This window comes from Talpa occidentalis, unplaced genomic scaffold (genome assembly GCF_014898055.3).
Source record: "Talpa occidentalis isolate TD23 unplaced genomic scaffold, MPIMG_talOcc4v2.1 talOcc4.5, whole genome shotgun sequence".
Lineage (NCBI taxonomy): Eukaryota > Metazoa > Chordata > Mammalia > Eulipotyphla > Talpidae > Talpa > Talpa occidentalis.
In genome coordinates this window covers 81,184,490-81,204,474 of record NW_023604861.1, presented here as the reverse complement: position 1 = coordinate 81,204,474, position 19,985 = coordinate 81,184,490, and the positions used below count along the sequence as shown (strand labels likewise).

The 19,985-nt window shown below is 37.7% G+C and overlaps 1 protein-coding gene across 1 annotated transcript in view; it reads right to left on the bottom strand.

Moving 5' to 3' along the window:
- The window catches only part of ANTXR1 (ANTXR cell adhesion molecule 1), a 226,043-nt gene that overhangs the window by 131,848 nt on the left and 74,210 nt on the right, over positions 1-19,985 (bottom strand). Inside the window, exon 9 of the mRNA XM_037527535.2 lies at positions 7,739-7,799. Within this exon, the coding sequence (XP_037383432.1) occupies positions 7,739-7,799 (61 nt within the window). The remainder of the gene's footprint in view (positions 1-7,738; positions 7,800-19,985) is intronic.

Here is a 19,985-nt window from a genome sequence, read left to right as displayed (position 1 = left end):
CTTGTCCTTCTGCCCCTCCCAACGACTACTCCCTTATAACTACTGAATGTTTCTCTGTTATTGTAGATTAGTTTGCATTTTCTAGAATTTTATGTAGATATAATCATACAGTAAATTTTTTGTTTGACTTCTTTTACTTAGCAAAATTATTTTAAAACTCATCCATAATTATTTTTAGATGTATGCATAGTCTATTCCTGTTTATTGCTGAGTATTATTTATTATATGGATAAATCACAACTTGTTTATCTAGTCACCAGCTGATGAACATAAGAGGTGTTCCCAGTTTGACTATGAAAAACAGAGCTACTGAACATTTGTATGCAAATCTTTGGGCAGATATTTCCTTTTTCTTGGGCAAGTATATAGGAGTAGAACTGCCAAGTCACATGGTGGGTGTGACTGTAATTCTTAAAGACTGTTAGAACTATCTTCCAAAATGATGGTGCCATTTTATATTCCCATAAACAGTGTATGAGAGTTCCCCCTCCATACAGATAGCGCTTTAAGTGAAAAAAAAAGATGGAGTGGAAATTAAACAAAACATTTAGAAGAGGAACCTAAGGGCCAGTCCTAAGATTTGAAAAACAACTGTGAAAGATATGAAACCACTATTGGATGTTGTATAAATGTGTCTGTTTTAAGCATCTAATTCCCAAATGGTAAACACGAAGCCTAAGATTACCTTTTTTATGTAGGTAGAAAAAAAAAAAACACTCAATTTTATTATAAACAGTGGGAAACAACACAGTAGGAACAAAACAATTGCTTCTGAAATGACAATGTGAAGAGCTAATTATAACCTTCTATTTCTGGAGTATAAAAACTTCAAACATAGAGCAGTTGGCAGGTTGCACACTTAACCCCAATTAGTTCCTTCTGGTGTACTTGCTTACATAGCACACTGTAAGCTGCTCAAGTTTAAGGCCAACTGGTTGGGAATAGAGAAAAATTGTGCCTAGGCAAAAGGGTGCATTTCCTAGAGAGGAGTCTAAGTTATGCAGAGCCAACTAATAACAGGACAATTCTAATTACACAGAGGATAATTTAGAAAAATATTTAGCTAGGGACTTCGTAAAAAGACTCTATATTGGAATGGACACAGAATTATTTAAATGCAGAGAATGTCAAGGGTTCTATAAAGGCTCTGCGCTCAGAATGATAAAGAATAGGAATAAACACAGTAACATAAGTACTGCACTAAATGGCAACCATATATATGTTTGATTTGAGTATTTGGGTGATAATAGGGAGAGGTGGAAAGTATGGTAAACTGGAAAGAGCAGATGCTTCTTTTAAAGAGGAGATAGTCAATCTCCAATATCTTAATAAATACAGGCCAGTGTTGCTGTATCTGATTTTTTAAGAGAAAGTGAAAATATGAAATTTTAGGTGAAGTCAGAGTTTTAAATGTTAGTAATAAAAAATTTTAATGGAGTGTGGCTCTAAAAGAACATATACACAGACCAGACAAGGTTTGTAGGCTGCTAGTTTATAGCTTCTGGCAATGGAGGAGAAGACTCTCTCCCCAACTAGTTTTACCAAAGACATTGAATCAAATTCTTTCTTGATCAAAGCAGATTAGGTATTCTTCTTGCTCTCCCCCCATTAAGATTTCCTGTTAAAATGTAAAATAGTTCCAGGTTGTACTTATTTCTTCAGCCAATAAAAATAATCAGCCACTAGTACCTTAGTGAAAATAGAATCAAGTCTTTAGAAATTTAAGTAAGGAAACCTCAAGGAGGATTTCTCTGGATAGTGTTTGGTTACAGATGGCCATTTTGCCGCTGCTCATGTAATTCCTGGGGTGGAGATCTAAGGCCATCCACTTCACTGTTGGAAAACTCTAGTTGTAAAAGTTGCATGTGTTAAACCAAAATCTGCATTTCTGGATTCCTCTCTAATCTCTCCATGGTGGTATCCTGAAGTTATACATAATAAGCCTAATAATTCTTTTCTACATGGGAATTCTCCAAACATTTAAAGATGCTCCTATGAGGGTCTCATTTCTTTGTCTAAATCACTGTGGTTACTTCAGTCTTTCCTCATTCAAGAAGTATCTCATAAGTGCTCACACTGCTCTCTGAGCAGGTCTCTGCTGTTGTGCTTCATGCAGGAAGAAAGGAAAGAAGGAAGGCAAAAGGGAAGAAAACACCAAAGAAGAAATGGAAAGACAGATATCGAGAGAGAAATATTGACTCAGTGAATGAATTACGAATGTGGTTTCCAGATTCATTGCCTCGTCTCCTAAAAACATGCCTGTGTCAAAGGCTTTCTTAAAATGTGGGACTTGGAACCACAGTCTGAATGTGGAATCAGCTCTCTTGCTGTTGATGCACACTAAGGTTGTATCAGTCTATTTTTTTTTTTTTTTTTTTGTCAGAGGCATTCTTGCTGGCTATAAAGACAGCCATCGCTCTCCTTGTTCTGCACCCCCCCCACCCACCTTCCTGCATTAACTGTAACAGTCAGATTTTCCTAGACTTTCCTATTTGAAAGCAAGCTCAACATGTTAAATTTGTCCCATTAAATTTTACCCTGTTATTTGCACTCAATATATAAAGATCTGTGCTGGATCTAAGTTTTCTGTCCACCCAGTGTATCATCTTGCTGCCTCTGTCAGAGACAAGCTTGCTGTCAGAACTGAGTCAGTTGCTGAGTTCTAAGTGAAAGCCAGGTGAGATCATAGTCTTGGGAGAATGCAATTGTTAGCAGATCCCCTTAAGCAGGACAAGCCTAGGCAGGGCTGCACAGCAGGGATGTTGTAATTCACTGAGAGTGAGGATAGGGGACTGAGGAAAGTTATTTAGGGAAAGTGCATTCTAATATCTTTTTCTCAGATCTGTCTAAGGCTCAGGCCTATCATTGTTTAGCAATATGAGCAATCAGTTATTTCCTTGTTGACTTTCTCATCCAGCACATTTTAAGTTAATTAATCAGTTTGCTGGTACTTTGAACCTTATCAGTGTTCTCCCTAATTTTTTTTTCTGCATGTTTTCTCATCTAGTTATGATGTTGCCAGCATCGATGACCTTAAATCCTGATTAAAATGATGTTGCTCAAGACAAGACTGTCCACACTCAGTTTAGTGTTGGAAGTCCTTAGCAAGAGCAATTAGACAGGATAAGGGAATAAAAAGTTATCCAAATCAGAAAGGTTTGATAATATACCTAAAAAATCCCAAACACTCCAGCAAAAAGCTGTTAGAAATAGTTCATAAATATAGTAAGGGGGAGCCTACAAAATTAACATACAAAAATCTATTGTGTTTCTATATACAAAAAGCAAACTAGCATAAAGAGAAACCAGGAAAACATTTCTATTTAAATTTCATCAAAAAGAATTAAATACCATGGAATAAAATAGAAGTGAAATCTGCACACTGCAGTGTGCATAGAAGTGAAATCTGCACACTGAAAACTATAAAACATTATTGATAATAAAAGACACAAAGAGATGGAAAGATAGCCCATGCTTGTGGAATGGAGGAATTAACACTGTTAAATATTGTTATCTAAAGCAAGATGAAGACTCAATGCACTTTCTACCAAAATCCCAATGACTTTCTTCACAGAAATAGGACAAGAAAATCCTGATTTTATTTGAATTACAAAAGACCCCAAACAACAAAAATAATCCTGAGAAAAAAAGAAGAAAAATGGAGCACTTACTCTCCCTGACTTCAGACTATACTATACTACAAAATAGTTGTAATTGTACTATACTACAAAATAGTTGTACTATACTACAAAATAGTTGTAAATAGTTGTACTATACTACAAAAAAATGAAGTTGAAATAAAACAGACAAGCAGATCAATGGAACAAAATTGAGATATCAGAAATGAAACCACATGCATACTGACAACTAATTTACAGTTAAGGAGCCAAGAACCTACACTGGAGAAAGGAAAGTCTCTACAATAAAAGGTGCTGGGAAAATAGACTGTCACATACAAAAGAATGGCCACTGTCTAACACTATACACAAAAACTAATTCAAAATGGAATAAAGACTTGGAATGTGAAACTATAAAAGATAGAGTAGAAAACACAGGCCTCTTGACATTAACCTTAGAGACATGAAAATAAAACTTCTGTACAGTGAAAGAAATGGATCAAAACTAAGATACCTACTGAATGGGAGAATGTATTTGCACATGATGCATCCAAAAAGGGGTTAATATCCAAAATATAAAAAGGACTCATAAAATCCAACAATTCACAGAAGCAACCTGATTAAAAATTGGGCAGACGATCTGAATAGACACTTCTCCAAAGAAGACACACAGATGGTAAATAGGTATATAAAATGACAGTCATCACCCCTTATTATCAGGGAAATGCAATCAAAACAAATAGATATCACTTCACACATTCTTGTGAGAATGGCTATTATCCAAAGACCAGAAACAACAAGTATTGGAGAGAACTTAGAAAGAAGGGAATGCTTGTACACTGTTGGTGGGAATATAAATTGGTGCAGTCATTATGGAAAGCAGTATGGAGATTTCTCAAAAAATTGAAAATAGAAATTTACCTCTGGGAATTTACCTGGAAAATACAAAAACACTAATTTGAAGCAATATATGCACCCCCCCCATGTTTATTTTAGCATTAGTGACAGTAGCTAAGACATGGAAACAACTTAAGTGCTTATCAATGTAAGAATAGATAAAGAATTTGTGATTTATGTACACAGTGGGACACTACCCAACTATGTTAAAAAAAAAAAAAAAAAAAAAAAAAAAGAAATCCTGCAAGAACATGACTAAATCTGGAGGGTATTATGCTCTGTGAAATAAGTCATATGGAGAAAGACAAACACCACATGGTTTCACTCACATGTGGCATATAGAGCAGGCAAACACATAGACAAAATAAAACAAAAATAAACTTTCAGATTATAAAAATTTTGCCTCTGATAAATAAATATATATATATGTATACTGACAAATGCAAATGCAGTAAATTACTGCTTGAATAATTAGCACATTGTTTTAAACTTAGCAATTAAACAATGAAAAATGGCCAAAAATTGATGTTGCTGGTAATGTCTGTCATCTTGTTTTGTATAACAGTTTATAATTTTCAAAGCACTTTCATGTAAAACTCTGTATCTTCAGTGTCACTTAAAGAGGGGGGTAAGACTAGGTCTACCTGACAGGTGTGCATAGCCAGGGTCAAATAAAGGGGCTCCAGAGCTTCCTACAGAGAATGATCAACAGTAGATCTAAGAAATCCATGGAAGAACTTTTGGTGCAAGCTATCCTTTGGAAATTTCATTTTCTTCTCAGTAAACTTATCCTCTCATTATTATGTTTAAGCTTTATAATCCTAATTTAAGAGAGGTGGCAACTTATCTTTCTCAAAACCCAAGGTGAACTTCTATCATTGTGTCTTGTATTAATTTTTTTCCTTTTGTCAAAAATGAAATAGAATGGATAGCTCACTGTGATATGGAAACTATAGTTTGTCTGTAAAATATGCAATACTGCACATAAACCAAGTACTTAAAAAAAATCTAAAGAAAGATTCCTTGGGTTGAATTTATGGGAGATTTGTTTTTTCATTGGTTCGACCAAAAGAAATATCTCTTCTGTTTATTTTGTTTAAATTTGTTAATGTATTTTTACCTTTTCTTCTTGCATTTTTCTAAAAAAACTGTCTTTTGCTTAATTAGTTTTTCTTTCCCACTTACTAAGAAACATGCTATAATCTATGAATTTGCTGGGACAAGATCTTGTAGATCCTGGTAATTCTGTGTTGTATTCATTAAGTTTGAATATGTGGGGCTTTTAAAAAATTGTTTTATTGAACACCTTAGTGGTGTGTAAAGGAGATTTTGGCTTATTAATAATGACCTGTGGTGAGTCTGGTGTGGAGAGATACATTTGAGGAGGTGTGAAACTAGTCCCCTATCTCATATACAGTGTTGTAATGTATCTCTACTTAAGAAAATGAATTAAGAAGATATTTTTGTATTGTCCTAGTAGTTCAGATTTTTGTTTTTATTTTTAGCCTTGTTCAATCTGTGGTTATTTATTTCTAATTTTGCTTCATTTTGACACTTTCAAGGTATGGTATTAGTATTTTATGATTAAAATGTTGAAAGAATATATGAAGCAAGACATTTAGCCAACATTTACTGACTATCTATTAAGTGCCAGGTAATCTACTGGTCAGTGGGAAGTGGAGAAAAATAAGATTCTTTTTCTGTCCTCAAAAATCCTAACAAATGGGAATTAATTAAACTAGTAAATTAACAGAAATTATATTTATTGTCTTTAACTTTCTGAGCCACTATGAAGTTGCAGCATCCAATAAGATTGTTAAACTACAAGTCTGAGTTTTCTTCATGAATACCCATAATTGCATAAATAAGGAACGCTGCTGTTTTCTAATTATTTTCAAATGAAGGACCTAGAAAAATTATAGTGGTATATTCACCCTGACATTGATGAACCCAAATTGAAACTCGTTACTGTCCAGACCCCTTTCCAACAGCTGGGGCTGGGCTCATGTGATCATATCCTTTTGTTAAATTTACATAGGTAAGATTTTTCAATTCTTTTTCTTAACAAGGTTCTCCTGGATCGTTACCTGTGGCAACCGCATTTGTCTTTACTATCTGTGTTACTAGGTAGCAGCTATTGGCATATACTATTGAATACATATAATTTCTTGAAATCTTTCAGCTGTTCCAAAATATAACTTAGAAACTGGAATGAATTCCTCAGGGAATCTCTTTGCTTATACCAATCAAATATGTCATAGAAAATTTAAATGTAGAGTGTTTGAAAAAGTTGGAAAGTTCTTCCTTAATGCTTGCTCTCTTATAATATTACATGACATATTTTCTGTGATAAACTGGCATTTGGTATCCAGGAGACTAGGAAGGTGTTATTAACAGTGAACTATCAACAGTGAAAGATGGAGGCTTTTGGAATATAAGGAGTTAAGGTGAGAGACTTTATATTTTTTTGTATATCCAGTACTGTAGCACAGTGCAGGGCATTCAGTGGGTACTTAAGACTTATTAAATGAATAAAAGAAACCTGTTTGGAATTATATTGCAAAAGCTAGCATGGTTGAAGTTTTAGTTTAGTCTCTTACAATACAACATAATATCAAGATCCCAATTTTGATTAGTCAGAGAAAATACTGTGAATAGAAGGCTGATTCTTTGTATAGGTAGAGATTTTCTGCATCACTGACAAGCTTATAATGTCCCATTAGTGGGACAACTGGTTTTGCCTACCACCATTTTGTGAGGACTGGTAGATTGAGCAATGGATTAAAATCAATGTATTAATTATGGAGAAAGACAAGCAAAATTATATAATTAAGTATGTCAACATTTCAGGGTTGGAGTATGATCACTGCATGAGAACTGCCATGGGGATAAAGGGTCAGACTCCACGTCTGTACAGAGTGGTGTGTTGGTGGTTATACATGGGAATCTATTTCTGGGAAAGTATTTCTTTGCTTCCTTTGTAATTAGCTGCCGTGAAGAGAGAGAATTTGGATAGTTTTTCAAACTTTCAAACAACTGACATGTTGCTTCTTCCTTTTCTTTTTTCCCTAGAAGCAAATTAACTTAGAGTTCACCTCCTCTTTCTCCCCTTTGCCTTCTTGTTCTGCCTCCCCTCCTCCCCACAGATGAGAGATAAATGTGTGATTTGAACTAAAAAGTTTTGTCATCTGTGTAAGTGCAATTAGCATTTAGTTTCAGTTTACCTCCTGCACATATGGTAGATGGTTCAGCTGCTAGGATTTCAATGCAGGATTTCTTCAAAATCTAGGAGGAGAGGAAATAAAATAGTCAAAGCATGTTTTATTTTGCTGAAACAGAGGAGTAACATTTTGCTTTTAGCTTCCAAGATGTGAAAATTCAAGGACAAAGTGTTTTAGTGGGAGGGGTAACATCTTTACTGATATCATTAATGTCAAACATTCAGTGAGCTAGCATTGTGCTTGATGATTTTGGGTGTCCCCAAAGTCATAAGAATTATTCATTTTTTTTTTCTTTTGGGGCTGATTTTAATCAATACTATGATAAGCTAGTCCGCACCATGGAGAGGTTTAACATAGAGTTGGGTACCTGGGACTTACACTTAAAAATGTAAATAACAAAAGCCAATCACATGTGGTAGGTGCCAGGGTGAAGGGCCACAGAGCAGGGGCCATGGAGTTCATGAGGAGATTGCTAAGGGTTGGAAGCCTGGAAAGAACTTCATGGAAGAGATGGGCACTGAGGACAAGACTCAAGTGGGTAGGAGGTAAGGGAAGATTAGGCTGCAGGCACAGAAAGGTGTGAGCAAAGGTGAAGAAGTAGAAATACACAGAGCTCTTAGCTGGAACAACAGGAGCTTGAAAAATAGAAATAAAAGAGAAAGATAATGAAAAGGGCAAAAGGATGAAGGTAGTTAAAAGATCCTCAGGAGGATAATTTTCAGAATACTCAGTGTCCTTTTTTGTTAGCAAAGTAAGGAAAGATGTTAGGGGAGAGGGATATGAAGGCTTCTCATGCCTTACCCTGTAGGAGGATCCCCTAAACCTTACTTAAGTGGAAATGTTTTCTCTCCCCAAATGAATCTTATAGGGGTCAGTGGAGAGCCTGGGGAATCCCATGACCACCCAGGGAATTAATAATGAGGGTTTCTGGCCAAAGCAGGATTTTAAGCTTTTTGCTACTATTTATGAATCCCACCTCTCATTGAATAATCACTTTTAAAATTTCAAACATTTGAAAATGTATAAGACACTAAATAGATTTTACCGAGGGAATATAATATATTTATTGGGGCATTACTCAATTTGGAAATTGATATGGTTTGGAGGGCAGAAGGGACCCATCTGTCTGTTTATGAAAAGGGCATTTGTAAAAGCAATTAATGGTAAAATTATAAAATTTAAGGTGCATAAAGAAGAAAACACTTAGCACTAGGAAGCACCTATTAATTTGTATTGATGTATTTGGCTACATATGCGTCTTTGTTCCAGCTTAAGTGAAGTGACATCACAAGACAAATAAATAAATTATGAAAGGGGAGGATGTGGGTTAAAGAGAAAATACAGAGATGAAGTAAAAAGTCAGAAAATAACAGAAAAAAACCTGTGAGGAGCTCATTTCCTTGTTAGGAATGGCTCAGGAATTCAGTTCTAAGCTTTTGAGTAGCAATTGTGAAGGCAAGACAATATAAGGTTTTTGCTCTGTAGATTAAAAGTAGGCCATTTAGTCTCTCAGAAAAGACAGTATTTACCCATTCCAAGAGAAATCTGGGAGTCCTCATGGAGAAGCATTGGGAAAGGAAATAAACAACATGCTTCAGCAAATCTTTGTCTGATGCACAGATGACAAAACATTAAAATGTATTCATTGACATAGGTTCCCTCACAACCATATATTTTAGAGAAATTTATATATACTTGAAAATTGTAAAAGGCAGCACTTCTTTTGATTATTTTCTCACAATTTTACAATTCAGATGTCTAGCTGCTTTTCCTAATATTCCTTCCCACTCGTGTATAATTTAACATATTTTCATACTTTGATTCCTCTATTTGTTTTCCTCCACCAGATTCCTGAAGGAGACATTTGTTTCTTTTTGTCAACTTTCACCTTATTTTCTCAGCCTCTGGCATCCCCAGCCACCCCTACTCCCATCCCAGGTAAAGAAGCAACCTTGGCTCCTCCTATAGCCTGAGCCCATTATAACTGTGACAGGAGGCACAGGCACCAAACTTAACTCCTCATGTCCTGGGCCATCTCTGTTAGTGTCAGTGGTGCTCACCCACCTGGGTCTGGGGACCTGGTATCAACAATGAGCACCTGAGTTCCCTTCCATGTCTTTCTGACTTGGGACCAAAAACTCCAAGGATATATCCAGGTTCCCCTGATGGCTTCTCCATCTTCTTTTTTTCCTATGGTTGATCTAGGAAAAACCTTTTGGTCTCTTGTATATGTAACAATGCCCTAGCACTGGGTCGTGCTAGGATATTGGTGTGCTGCAATTCATAACCTAGATACTAACCCTTCTTGAATTGTGACGGCTATTCATCCTCTTCAAAGCAATTCACTGTCACTGCGCTCTTCCTACCCAAGAGCTGCCTCAGTCAGTGGCTGCCATGACTGAGAGCAGTAGCTACCTCCTTCAACAAGTCCTCAGGCACAAGTTTTCAAATGGGCCGCATTGGAAGAAACAAAATTAACCCATATGGAGACACTTACTAAATAGTGGCATTAAAACAGTGTGAAGCTATTTTTGTTATAAATAAAATTCCTCAGGCATTTGGCATCCCTCAATAAATCACTTTATTATCAACAACTAAAGATTTCAAAACAGTTCAAGAATAAAAATTGAGCTATTAGAGCTACCCTGTCCCTGTTCCACAAACTCCACCAAAACAGATAATGAAATCTGCACCCATGTGAGTTCCTGACTTTGAACAAACGTTTTTGAACCAATACTTAACCAGGGTTTGGTAAAGGAAACACCCATGAATCTTTGACCACAAAGACACACTAGCAACTTTTGTCATAATAAACACATGCTGTACTATTCTTTCAAAGTGTCTGCAATTAGCAGATAAATCTAAGGAGTGTATGAAGGGCCAAAATATGTCAGCCAAGCAGAGTGATTCAATCCAGTAAAAACACAGCTTTCCCAATCTTAACTTAAAACATCTGGAAGGGATGCATTGTGGCCAATAGAGTAAAATTTATCAGTGAGGGGGATGGGCAGGAATCTGTCTGGGACTGTGGCTTCTATTAGTTTGAAATGTCTGGTTTCAAAAGGTAGGAAGTTACAATGGTCATGGGTGGATTTGGGGGGTTCCCTTGGTTATGAGAAGCCCAGACTGTATGGTAATCAGTCTGTCTGAACTGCAGCAAACAACAGATCAACTTAAGGGCTGGAAACGGGATGGAGGTGGGGAGGTGAGGATCCTTCCCCCAACTAGGCAGTGGTGGCGTGGAGGAAGTCTAGATACACTGCATGGAGTAGAAGGGACTCACACGGGGTGAAGACAAAGCTGTGAACAGGCCTGCAATGGAGACTGGGTTAACACCAACACATGCCATAAGTATAGCCTTAATGTGAAGAGTTGGGTCCTTGTCCCGGCCCTGCACTTACCTGACCTACAGTCCTTGACAAATCCTTCAACTTTTCTATACCCCAATTTTGGGAATGAGTATAACATACTAAATAATATTGATAGCTTGAAACCTGGAATCAAATGGCTTGAGTCAATTCACTCATGAGCAGGGTGATCTTGGTAAGTTTCATAACTTCCCTTAGTCTGTTTTCTCATCCTAGAAGTAGGATAAGGACAATAACTACAGAAGAGTAAATGAGATCATAAGGCAGAGCCAATAGCCCCAGGGCCTGTATCTGATAAGCCCTCAACTAAAGGAACTATTATTCTGAACATCTTGTGCTCTAGAGACAGAGAAAGATAGACCTGGGCTCTGAATAATTTATATTAAAATTAAACATCATTCACTGGCCATATGAACTTAGAGAAGTTATTAACCATCTACATCTTAGTTTCTTTTCCTATAAATGATAAGAAAGACACTGACTAGATGGTAGATGGGCTATATCATGGTAAAATGAGTAGTAGACATAAATGGAGAGACAGCTTGTAAAACCAAATGGACTTTTAGGTGGTAAAATTCATATTGGATTGGAGTGAGCTCAAGGAAAACTGACAAGGTTCTTGTCTTATGACAGAACTAAACAGATGTGATTGGTCAACAGAGAGTGATTTAACAATCCTGGAGTCACTAGCCTTTCATGGAAATAAGGCACTAAGGAACTTGCCCAGAACAACCTTAGCTGGAAAAGCACTCAGGAGAATATGTGATAAATATTTGATCTTCAGACAATGGTAGCTATTTCTATTACTTTGGTAATTACTATCACTTTTGTTTTTACTATTAGTACTGTTACTTTTCTTGGGTATGGATCTCTGCTCAGCTCTGCTTCTATCACATGCCCATCACTGACCTTGAGCTTACCCATATTTACTGGGGAAAAAAAAATAAACTGGAAAAAGACTAATAATATTATTCTGCTACTTTCTGGATAGATTCCAAAAAGAAAATACATGGGAGAGCATGTTTGAGATCCATAAAATCTACCTTACTGGTATGGTTGTTTTCATGCACCTCCCTAGGTTCTTATATATAGTTCATAAGAACTGTATATACTTGACGTGAAATTCATTGTGGACCAGTTCAGATTGTATAGAAGGGTTTATGTTTTTGGAGTCTAAATATCTATGGTTCGTTTTTTTTTTATAAAGTTATCTGTTGATGCAGTGGTTTCTCATGAATCCTTAAAGAATTGTGAATATTTACACAGTTATGAGGAACTCCTCCCTTACCACAGGCTCATTACTTTTTTTTTTTTTTTTCCTAGTCTGCCTCCTTCCCCAGTAAACAACCAATCTTTATTTACTTGGCCATTTCCTATTGGATTATTTTTTGGTTTGTTAATGAAAGACCAGCTCTTTTGTTCATTCGTGATACAGAGGACTTTTGCTTTCAGAAAATCTTCCAAACTATGTTCCTTGGTGTTTTGTTATGAAGGACATATGTGGCTTGAAGATGCCCGGGGCTTGTACTAGGCTGGCACATGGGTGGTTAATGACCTACTGACCAATTACGTTTATCTTGACAAAAAAGAAAAGAGCAGTTTTCCTTAATTTCACTCTCTTTGCCCTTCTTTAAATATAATACAAATTTTATCACCTAAGTCCTGGTGATTTAACCAGTGAAAATTGCTGCATCTATTTGCACTTTAGTATAAATTACCATCTTTCAGGGAGCTTACTATTACCTATAATTAGAATATAATGATTGTTTGGTCATTATCTATCATCTTCCTTAGACTATGAACTCGTATGAAGGCATTGACTAGATTTGTTTTACATACAACTATATCCACAATGCTGAACCTGGTATAAAGTGGACATGAAATAACTGTTATTGAATAAATGGCACAATTTTGCATGGCTTCATAAACTGGCAGTGCAGCATATTATATATTGGTCTTCCTATAAATAAAATCTTTGGACTTTTGAATACAAGTCATGTTCTGCCTCTTGTAATACCTCCCTCTCTTTAGAACCACCATCTTTGGGGACTGCATTCCCAGGAGGCCTATTTCAACACCCCTATTAAAAAAAAAAAAAACTTATCTTTTAAAATAATAAGATGTATGTCATGTCCCGTGTTATATTGACTAGCCTGCTCTGTAAATGCCTAGACAACTTACTTGAGAAAAATGTAGGGGTCTGAGTTTAGGGACTGAGGCTTAGGCTCTGGCTGCCACAGAAGGGCCATGTACACTATTGCAGCTAGTGGCAGAGAACACAATACACAAGCCTGAGGACCACTGTTTTTAGAAAGGCCCGGTAGCTTGAGACATACAACTGGCTCATCCACGCCTTCAGGACTGGCCATGGTGACCTCATGAATTCTGAAGCTATATGATCTCTAATAAGATTTAAAAAAAGATAGTCACTTTTCCTAACTAAATTCCACTCCACACTTAAAACCAATAGACACATATATTGTTAATCATGAATATTATCCTAAATTCATGTCAGTTCTATAGAATCTGAATTTAAAATAGAAGATTTACTATTATACATTCATCTATCTGGGCTTCATCTATGGTTTATGTAAACTCATACATTTATCCAATAGATACTCTAACATGCAAGAAATAGTTTGAAGGAATTAATGAATTTTTAGATAAGAAAGCATATCTTTAAAACATGCAAAAGCTTTTTGTCCAGTTCATTTAAATAAATGCTACCTTTCTCTCTGTTTCACATTCATGGAGAGTCTGGTGTGAGGTAGCACAGAACAAACAAAGCTCTGAAATGGAGGAAATTCATTTTTTTCTACTCAACTAGTTTCCTCTCCTGTTTTCAGAAGCTCAGATAGCTGTGAACTCTAACACGTGGTTTATTTAGTAAGATGAGCTTGTGAGCTGCTGCATGTTGGCAAAGTCGGTGGCCTTCCTTGGGAGGTGAACCCTACAGCCTTTCATTAGATTTTGCTCTAAATTCTGCTGTTACTTGTATGATGGGTCTCATCATTCCTGGATGGAGGAGTTGTAGTTGGAGGGGAAGTGGGAGGCGACCTGAAGATGAACAGAAAAGCCCCTCTGCAATCTTTGTAGCCTCTTCAAGCTTTGGGAAGTTTTAGTACATTTGGACTTTATAATAAGTCAAATAGAAATAACAGCTTACTTGAAATATCTGGCCCTAAATGCCTATACAGACCAACTCTGATTAGTGACAGCAAAGGCAAATGATTTTTACTTTTTATTTTTTTTAAATGGCCCCCACCCCCTCCCCGAGGCAAATGATTTTTTAAAAAGATTTTCTGCTCACTACAGAAACTACAGTTGATTCTATTTATGTCTCCTATCAAGGCAGGCTAATATGAATGGAGCCCCAAATGCCATCTTTCAGAGAGACAATCTTAGAAGACAGGGTGGGGGCAGGACAACGGGAATTTTACGAGAAATAGAACCAGAGAACTGTCCACTGGTTGTGCAGGCAGTGTAGTCTGGGCTGCTTTTTGATGCTTAAGTATGCACAGCATGGCATGGAACATCAAGGGAAATATGACAAACAGGCAGTCTCTGTGATTGCACAATTGTGCATGTGACCAGAACAGCCTATAGCATGACAAAGACCCAAGTGTCAAGCAAGTAGTTCTAATATTTGTGTAGCTGGAGCTCAAGGCAGATCTCATGGTGGAGAAGAGACCAGAGCAGGCTCTGTGGAAAAGACAGGAACTGGGCCTGGAGGTTGAGACAGGTCTTGAGATAAGATTCATTTAGTGCAAAGCAGAAGGGGGTTTTCTCCAATCATGAATAGGCCTGACTTAAGAGAAAGGCTGCTGCTGTGGCTCTGGAAGGAGGATCAGCTCAATAAAGTCAGGTACTTTCCAGGCCAAGAGGGCTGTGGTGTAGATTTTGATTGGCAGGAAAGGCTTAGCAGTTCCCTAGTGGGGTCTGGCACAGTGGATAGGAGGGAAAGCCTGGGAGACAGCTTTTACCTTTCTTCATAGCTTTGCGAGGCCCTTGGTACGATTAGTGGAAGGGAGAAATCAGCACTGGACCTGGTTTCCATAAGTAAACATATAGACCATGGAACATGTTCATTCCCCAATCTTGCTGAATTTACAGCTTCCTTGATAAAAGGGATATCATGCAAAACTTGCAAGAAATCCTTGCAAATATAGTTGTGCTTGCTCAATACTTGTTTATTGTTGATGAAACACACAGAAGCCCTATGCTCTGATTCACCCTTGAGTTAGTTAATAGGAAGCCCAAAGCAGGCTTAAATATTTATTCTTCTCCTAAACAGAAATGGCTTGGTGCCGGTAACTGGGTCCTCCATCTCATACACAGTGTGCCAGGTTTCAGACAGGAAGTGAGGACAGCTGGGAGGAGGAGTTGGCATCATAATTACCAGTGCTGGGATTCAAAGCTGCAGACCCATTTCAGTGTTATCGGAACACAGCTTTCATGCAGCTTCCCATTTCACTGCCTGCAGCACTTTTGAAAAGGCAAACAAAGACCCAGGAGCCTTGCTGGACTTTTGCTTTGAATTTTCACTTGAGGGCTGGCGCTACATTCACCAGTTGTGGTCAGTGGAAATTCCCCGAAGAAGCCACAGTAAGAGAAGGCAAAGGGATAGTTTCTTCCTTTATAGTTAAGCTGGCTTAAGGGTTACAATCTTCCAACTATCCAAGTTTGATCTTCTAAAGTCTTCAACTGTATTCCACAAAAGCAAGTAGAAATGCTGACCTCAGGGGTACAGTTCTGAGCAAGTGTGGAAGCCTATGTTAAGTTGTCAGCTTGTCATGATGATAGAACTTCAGCCATCGAGTAGAAACTGAGATTTCGAGAGGTTCTCTCCACCTAGTAGTAAAGACAGAGCAGGCTCTGGCCCCCAACTCTGCACTCACACAGGTCTTGTTTTGCCTCCATTGTAACTGTGTACATTTTGCTTCAAATCATTTCACATTTTCGGTCTCATTGTCTCCTCAGAAATGGATTCCCAACATACCCATGTTATTCAGTAGAGCACTGTGACCTTTCTTGTCATGAGCATTAGAGACAGACCCAAGTCTATTCTTCATCACTCCCCAATGCTGTGTGACCTTGGACAGGTTAGTTAACCTTTTGCCTTACAGAATAAACTTTTGTAGAAGGGAAACAATAACTATGTGAAGTGCTCATGAGAATTTGATGAGATGACTCTGTAAAATGACTTGCACAGAGTCTAGTACATAAGAACTCATAACTTCTGGTTTTCATTACTTTTACTTTCCTAAGGAAATAGAGGTGGGAGAAAGCATGGGCTCTGAAGTCATGGAACTGGGTTCCAACACCCAGTTACCCCCCCTTAAACTGTGTGTTCTTAGAGGAATTATATGAGGTTCAGTGTCTTCTTAATCTACAAAATGAGAATATGAATATTCCCTTCACAGAGTTGTTATGATTTTTAAAGGGGATAATACTGTAGATGGGATAAAGGAACAATGCTTGGCTCCCAAATAAGTGATCTATTGTTGTTTATTTCTTTCTGCCTTTTCCCTGTGTCCCACTGATGAGAGATTTAAGTGTAAAACAAGGGAGAGCCCTTTGAAAAATAATACATTATACCAATCACATATCTTTTTTGAAGTGGAGAGGATTGAGGAACAGTGAAAAGGCCACAATATAGGGATGAGATTAAGGAAGCAGAGAATCTGAGGACTTGAAGAATCCTTGCCGTGGATCAGCTTCTGGTAATCCAGTGATGATTTTCCATTTCCTCAGGCACTCATGGCCGAGTATCGTATAAGAGAAGGATCTCTGCAGCCAGACCTGGGTTCAGATCTTCCACTTCGCATTATGAGTGGCAGACGTGTGGCCATTTATCCAACCTTCCTGCACCTCAGTTTCCTCACCTGTAAAGCGGGGATATTAAGCCCTTCTTCACAGAGTGGTTGTGGAAGTGCCTAGCAGAGGAGTTGGCACCAAGAAGATATTCAATAAGCCATAGTTGCTTTTCTTCTTCTTCACAGGGCTCATTACTGCTGATTCTGAGTGTATATTTTTTCATCGTCTTTAAGGGTTATGAATAAAGTGGCCATGATCTAGATTCCTTGAGAGTCTTGATTTCAAGCTGATAGTTCCTGTTGTCAGACTTTGTATCCGACTAGCGCTTCCTCTGTCTTTGAGTATAATACTATGTCCTGCTAGACTCCATATGATTTAGTCCCTCCTTGCTTGTTCACTTCATTTTCTGCCACTATCCACCTTACACACTGCTCTTCTTTCATTCTGCTATTCACCATATAGGACTCTGCTCTACCATGAATGGCTCCATTTCACCCTTCAGGTAATCTCTCCAAAGGAGCCTGTTTTTTTTGATCAACTCCTTTATTCTTAAACTCAGTAGTAAGCTACTTCTTTTATGCCATTTATCACAATTTTAATTATGTGCATTTATTTTTATGTGTCCCTCACACTTGATTGTGAGCTCCGTCAGCACAACTTCTCTATCTGTTTTACTTGTAAGTTAATGGATATGAAATGTTTTCAGTGTGTTCTTAATGAGTGAGTAAACATTAGCTCCTACGGGTTGATTTGGGATTTAATAGACTGAGAATGAACTAGTTGAGCTTACTGAAAGTTTTCTCTGCACTCCCATTTTGTATCATAAAGCCCAGTCTATCTTATTATGAGAAAATAACCAGTCACAAAACAACATCCCATCCATGGGAACAAGCTGGAATAGATGCTTCAGTTGGGGGGAAAAAAATGAGAGCTTTCTTTTTAGTATCCAAAGGAGAAATGAACCCACTTCTTAAAAATAGCCAAATTTTAGGCCATAATTATTTGTCTGACTTGAGAAAGATGAGACCTGCTGTGCTTGTCCCTGATTCTCTATCCAAGCAAGCGAATTAACAACTGCCATAAACATGGGTTTCAAGTAGTAGAAGGATCAAAACCACTAGCATAACTCCCAGATAAAAGCTCATAGGAATGTTATCATTCAGCTAAAAGTCTGGAGACTCAAGTCTCAAATTATTATTTTTTTTTCCTTTTCCATTTCACTAAAATGTCTTAAACACCTTTGGAATTATTTCCATTGCGGGTAGAGAGAGATTTACAAGCACTGGGGTTCATGCTGATTTTGGGTAAGTTGCTAAGATGAAAATATTCATGGATATCAATTTATATAAATAAAAATATTCTAATTATTTGGATAAGAATCAACCCTGGGCCTCCCCTGGTGGTGCAGCAGTTGAGCGCTGGGCTGCGAGGCTGTCCACAGCCTCTGCAGCGCTGGTTCGATCCCTGGCCACCGGGCGAGGGTCCCACATGGCGCACAGACCTCTCCTGCCACGCCCACTGCTCCCCTCAGCAGTGTATTTCTTCATCAGTCTGCCTGTTCTGTTCCCTGCTCTGGCTCTGGTGAGTTCTCTCACCCTCCCACGCTTCTGAATGTACCCAGTGCTTGTATAAATAAATAAATAAATCTTTAAAAAAAAAAAAAAGAATCAACCCTTATAAGATGTTAGGCACATGGCTCATAAGAACCTCTGAACAGATATGACTTGTCCCTGCTTGGAATCCCACATCTGAAGGCATGACTTCAGCAGTAGCCTCATAATTGGGCTCCTGCTTCTGGATATGCCCAGTCTCCCTCTTATATATACAGACACTGTCTTCGCAGTCTCTTCCTAAATATCACTTGATAGATGGTCAAAATGTTCACATGATTACATCCACTAAGTTGGAGTCAACCCCCCTTCAAGGCTCTTGTCAGTGTGGTTCTAACCCAAAGTCTAAACTTACTTTCTACTTTCCTGGCTTCTTTACCAAAACTCTCTCATCACACAGATTGGCAATATTAGTATTGTCCTTGGATTATGCTTTATTCTCTTCCAGCTTTAGGACTATCATGTCACACTATGTAACCTCTTCTCTGGTGCTACCTTCACCATCCCTTGGGCTTTCAGGGATTCCAGTCTTCTCCAAACTCTCAGGAGGCCTCCAGCCAGAATAATCTACTTCTGAACTGCCAAAGAAATCATGATCACCCCCAAATCCTGCTGTTAATCATGTTTTGCAAGGGTATTGTTACATATTGATATTACAGTTCTTGTTTATATTTCAAGTATGCTGCACTGACCCCAGAAATTATTTAGAGCAGAGGTCTCTCACCTAGGGATCCATAATTAAGACTAAGACTTCTTTATCCTTTCAAGAATTTCCACTTTCTAGTTAAGGTAGGTTGAGTGGGTTTCTCTTCCTTGCAAACAGACATGTCTTGAATAAGGTGACTGTCATCTGTACAGATTTAAGATAGGAATTCCCAAGGTGAGGTGGGACTATTTTTCACAATTCTGGGAACTTGAGGTCACATTACAGCAGTGTTCTTAAAGTACATCTGAGGAACTTATTTTAAAAAATGCAGATTTAAAGAATGCAGATTCCTAAGATTTATCCCATACTGACTGTGATAGATTCTTATGGAATAAGATCTGAAAGTGAGTAAAATTCCCAGGTAATTTTATACATATTCAAGGGAAAATTATGTGAAACCAAAAATAATGCCTCTCATATGATGGGGAAAAGAGGTACCTTGAGTACCTATTATATGCTTGGAAAAATATTAGGCATTTTCACTAATGTTATCTCTTGTAGTCGTTAAGCAAGCCTATGATATAAATTTTATCATCAATCCTTCTTTACAAATAAGGAAAGAACTGAAATAACTCACTCTGCTGCAGTTCTTAGCAAAACTTGGAGGCAGATGATGGAGCATGAAGGCATATGGTGGAGGAGTCTTAGGGTTGATCCTAAGCCCTTGGATGCTAACCCCTTGACATCTTAAGATGGCTCTGAACTTTGAATTTGTGTCCTGCATCCCAATGTGGAGTTTGGTGTGCTTT